We start from the raw sequence: 5,482 nt of genomic DNA, 5'->3' as shown, positions 1-5,482 counted from the left end.
TTTTCAAACTCGTCTTTTGATTTAAACGGGTTGCAACCAATGTGCAAATGGAAATACTGATATAAAGAGATGTATATATATATATGTATTTATAAACGTATATATGTATTTATATTCAATATTAGCTAGTAAATATATAATTCATTAACTGGAGGAGTTAATGTTCATACTTGAGGGTAGAGTTTATCAGGATCTGTTAGTAAGGAGAAACACACACAAAAATAGGCAGTGTTTTCTAGCAGATTTACAACAAACAGATCCTCACATTCAGGTAGATCATTTATAAGATGCCAACAGTGATCAGTGTATGCAACATTGATATTAACAAGTCATTTTTTTGGCAAACCTTACAAGCATGTATCCAAAGAACCAAATGACTACAATTCAAAGCAAGTGTTCATTTCTAGAGCAAGTGTAATTAATGGAATGGCTTTCACCTTACCGTTAAGGCTTAAAATACTTTTTAAAACGTCAAGTCATCAATGATTTATAAACTTAAAGTACGTTTGAAAGTATGTATAATTTGTAATAATATGGGGAAAAGATAAAGGTAATTATGGCAATGTGAGCTTCTTAATACAAAAGTTAAAAATCAAAATACAGGGCTGCCCTGCTGGCGCAGCGGTTGAGAGTCCGCCTGCCGATACAGGAGAGACGGGTTTGTGCCCCAGTCCGGGAAGATCCCACGTGCCGCAGAGCGGCTGGGCCCGTGAGCCATGGCCACTGAGCCTGCGCGTCCGGAGCCTGGGCTCCGCAACAGGAGAGGCCGCAGCGGTGAGAGGCTCGCGTACCGCAAAAAAAAAAAAAAAAAACAAAATTAAAATACATTTCACATATGAGAGTTAGTAGGTTTTCTTTATTCATGTAAACATTTTGATTATAATACATGACAAAGGACAACACACGTTACAAAGTACTGTAGTCTATGGTTTGGGATGTCTCTAGGACGATTTTCCAGGTGATTCTTCAGGATCTGACAGTGATGCCCAACACAGGCTTTCCAATGGCAATGCATGAGTTCTAGAAGCCACTGCCTCTATCTTTCTTCAGACGCTGAGTGCCATTTTTTCCCACCCATTTTATCCTCCATTACTTATAAAAACCCCACTCTAAAATTCAACCTATGTTATAAAATTAACAAAATCAAACATTAGTATGTATTTTCCCACAAAGATAATAATTATTAAATAAGAGTCAACTGATATGGGGACATATGTATAACTGATTCACTTTTGTTATAAAGCAGAAACTAATACACCATTGTAAAGCAATTATACTCCAATAAAGATGTTAAAAAAAAATAAGAGTCAACTTAATATCTCTTTTTCTCTAACTTTTGAAGGCTTTATGTAATCTCTAAAGAGTCTGAGTACCATACAACACAAAATATGCAAAGAACCTTATTACCAGGTACACATAATATGTTGGAAATTGCTAAAGTACTCAAAAGCTTAATTCTCCTGGGATAGCAATTCCCCACCAGAAACTATAGTTTACAAACAGAAGGATGTGTTTTAATAAGAGGAAACATAGTACCTGATTCGGTATAATTGTGAGAGCTTTTCTCATTAGTACAGTGCTTAATTAAGAAATCTTTTTCCAACACATTATTTGTCAAAGGCACAAAATGTCTTTGTCTCTCTCTTCAAAACAGTTTCTAAAATTACACTATTATTCATTTAAATTTTTCTTAATCAGTAAGTTTTACTGTTTTTCTCTCAATAATAAAAAGAAGACTACTTGAAGAAAAACGTTTAATTTTTATTTTCAAAACTTTGCCATGAACATACATACAACATTAAATTTGAACCACTTGTGAGCTGTCCATGTGCCATGAAGCACTTATGACAAAAAACCATATGTAAGCTTTACGGTAAAATTAACAAGTAATCAAAATATCTTTCAAAAGGGGGAAGGGGGAGGGGAACCAATAAAAGTCATAGCTTTCATTTTATAAAAAATAGTTTGAATAATCTTCCTATAAGTCTTTAATGCTTACAAAAGCAGGAAATACATTTAAAATAGTCTTTTTAACACAGATTCATTAGTACAATGTGGTTATGGTCAGAAAAGTTAAAACTAAAATGGTTTTTCAGTAGTTTATATTCTCTTCTCAACAAATTCCACAACAAATTTAACCAATTTACAATTCAAAATAAGATTTAACTGCCAACAAGGCCAAACTAGTTGTAGTTAGTACCTGAATATCAAGCTCTGTTCCATTTAATATATTTTACCAAACATTTTAATATAGCTCAATGATAGGTACTGATAACAATACTTGACTGCAAGGTTACCACCCATGACTACTGCATTGCAGCTTAAAACATGCTTTGGTCAGTAAATTAAAAAGACATAAATCAAATAACAAGATCAGAAAAGTTGTTTTAGTACCAATTTCCTGACCTTAAGTAAACTTTAAATACATTGACAAGGCAAGGAAAAGTATATTTAAATATACAGAGAGGTCTCTATATTTTTAACCATTTGACATTTTATATTAATAATTTCCTGTTTAAAATAATATTTTATACTCCTGTACACTGATTATCATAACTCTGAGTTAAAACTAAACTAGAGTTACCGTTCTAGAATGTCCAGTAGTGAATGCATTACTTGCTTCTTTTGCACTTCCATGAAGATGGTCCTTCATCCTGTAACTTTTTAAGTTTTGGACCAAGACAGAACCACCAACCAAATCCAATAAAAACACAAATAATGGACTCCACATAATAACCATCCAGTGCTGTAACACATGAGCCACCGAGTTTTTTGCAAAGCTGTAAAAATAAAATTATAATATCAATAAATACTCCACAATTTCAAAATGGAAGTATTCAGCAATTACGTTTCTGCTTTGTTATTTAAAGGATTAATCAAAATATACTTTTGTTAAAACATTTCATTCACTCCAAGTGACAAAACAAGTTAATGCATCTTAATCTCTCTAATGCTACTAACAGTATTAAAAAGAATTTTCAGCTCTTGCTGTAAACAATATTCATTTTCAAGATACAGCTTTTCATATTTGGAAATGTGAGGAAATTTCCAAGGAATTTACTCCAGAAGTGGGTTATTGTTACTTTGAAATAATTTATCAACAAACTACTAACCATTCAGTTTTAACACCATTTGTTATATGAATAGCCAATGGAACTCTCCTTCTTATATCATTATATACCTTAGCTATTAATCATGCATTTATTAAATGCCTAGTGTATAAGGACAATGGTACACAAGGTGAAGGAGAGAGAGACTGCTCCTCCCTTGCTGAGAAGCAACTTCAAGTGAGCTTCACTTACTGATGTGAGTGTTTATACCCTCAGTTATGATGGGAAAGAAAAAGCTATTAGAAACTATGGGCAGATACAATTTTAAAAAGATGTAGTACTTCTAGAGGCAAAAACGAGGAAATTAATATCTTAATATTACCTTAACATTATCTAAAATTGCAACATACTTACCTCAACAGCATCATGTGTTCGGCAATTCTGGTTTGATGCTCCTACACACTCTTTCACTGTGAGGGGATCTACCAGCCAAAGAGCTACTGTAGAAGGCCAGTTTCCTCCCAGGTTAGACACAGTATTTAAAAGGGTCATATATGTTCCACCAATAAGTGGATCACTAACCTTCGCATTGAAAGCCATTATGGAAACATACATGCTATACAATGTAACCTACAGGGAAAATGTAAAACATCTTCAGTACAATTAGACTTTAAAAAGCTATGGTCTAAATTAAGAACATTGAAAGCATAAACCAGAAAATTAATTTTCATGACTCTTATTAAACTCAATCAACAAACATTTATTGAGCACCTACTACAAGCCAGGCTTTAATGTCTGGTCATGGCAATACAAAGATGAATAAGACACAGTCCCTCTGTGCCCTTGAAGAATTTATTCTAAGCTGGGAAAATAGGGAATAAATAGTTATGATGAAATGTGGTAAGTATTGAAAAAAGAAGTACACACATTGTGCTATCAGAGCCTAAATATATGGGAGATTAATTTTATCACAAGTAGTCAAGGAAGGCTCAACTGAGAATGACAGATGAGGTAGTATTGAAAGATCCATATAGTAATAAGCAAAACACTATATTTACACTATACCTAAATATATCATATGTGTGTATAGTATATATGTATTATACATATAAGCACTCAAATATTCAAAGGGAATATGAATATATAATTTTATGTATATAATTCAAAATTTATGTGACAAACTAAAGAGAAAAATCTCCTTGAGAGGCAAGAATTAACCCTTCATTTAGGAACATGAAAACAACCCATGTTTCTAAAATAGAATTCCTTTGAATACTGTTCCATGGGATGTTCATAGAAAAAGGAGTTCCAAAGTCAAATAAGACTGAGAAACACTAAGTTACACAAAATTAGACTGTAGGCCTCCTGAAAGCCTTTAGAATATAATCTTAAGGGCAGGGATTCTGGCATGATTTATTCACTGTTTTATTTTAGTACTTACAATGGTTCCTGGCATGGAATAGGTGTATTCACTTAATATTTGCTGAAGGAATGATTAAGATGCTACATAAAGAGGGGTTATGTCATGTATCATTTCTCAAATTTACTTGGCCTTATAATATTTTTACCACAAAGCATCTGGTTTTCTGAGTTTCGATGACTACACTTTGGAAAATTCTCTAATGAAATCCAAAGCCAAACAAATGATTTTTGGACAACTACATCATATTTTTCTTTACTTACTCAAGAAGTGAAGCATTACTAAGCTAAACTACTTCTCTTAGCTTCAATTTGGCACCTAGCATTAACTATGTGCAAAACAGAAAAAAAATTATATTTGACACCTTAGCCTCAGTGTTTTTACATACAGCTAGTCAGACATGATCCACTACGGAATTCTCCTAAATGATATAAATGTATGCAAAAAATTACTGAGGTTAACTGGTAGTCATATTTTTAGGTTTCAGTTAAAAGCAGTGAGGAGTTGGTAAATATAATTTTCAAAGAGTTTAAACTAGGTACTATAGGTCCAAAGTGAATCTGAAACACACATTAGCAATAACTGCAACTGAGTCCCAAAGGTTACTACTGGGCATCTGCCATTTATTTGAACCATTTATTCCCAGGGAAAGAAAAACCCATTCTGCAACAGCAGTTTGGGTGAGACTATGGAAAAGTGGAGATCAGTTCTTTTGGGGATTACAAACATTTAATAAAGAAAAAAAAGCAGATTAACACCCAGCTTCCAAAACCACAAAGAATAAGTCATAATTTTTAATACAGGGAATTCCCTGGTGGTCCAGTGGTTAAGACTCCATGCTTTCCTGCCAAGGGCCTGGGTTCAATCCCAGGTCAGGGAGGGAAGAAAAAAGGAAAGGAAAGGAAGGAAAGAAAGAGAGAAAGAGAAAGAAAGAAAGGAAGAAAGAAAGAAAGAGAGAGAGAGAAAGAAAAAGAAAGAAAGGAAGGAAGAAAGAAAGGAAGAAAGAAAAAGA

At 33.3% G+C, this 5,482-nt stretch overlaps 1 protein-coding gene across 2 annotated transcripts in view; it reads right to left on the bottom strand.

The window, feature by feature from the left end:
* Positions 1–1,740: 1,740 nt before the first annotated feature.
* Positions 1,741–5,482, bottom strand: part of SLC33A1 (solute carrier family 33 member 1) — a 21,121-nt gene continuing 17,379 nt past the window's right edge. For both annotated transcript variants that reach the window (XM_027113570.1, XM_027113578.1), the window contains 2 exons: positions 3,465–3,680; positions 1,741–2,780 (listed from right to left, as the gene is read on the bottom strand). In XM_027113570.1, coding sequence (XP_026969371.1) covers positions 2,613–2,780; positions 3,465–3,680 — 384 coding nt within the window. In that variant the 3' untranslated portion in view covers positions 1,741–2,612. The remainder of the gene's footprint in view (positions 2,781–3,464; positions 3,681–5,482) is intronic.

This window comes from Aethalodelphis obliquidens, unplaced genomic scaffold, assembly GCF_003676395.1.
Source record: "Aethalodelphis obliquidens isolate GAN/ISIS:26980383/991018 unplaced genomic scaffold, ASM367639v1 scaffold1, whole genome shotgun sequence".
In the NCBI taxonomy this organism is placed as follows: domain Eukaryota; kingdom Metazoa; phylum Chordata; class Mammalia; order Artiodactyla; family Delphinidae; genus Aethalodelphis; species Aethalodelphis obliquidens.
Note: the sequence above shows the minus strand (reverse complement) of the source record. Positions and strands in the feature narration are given on the sequence as shown.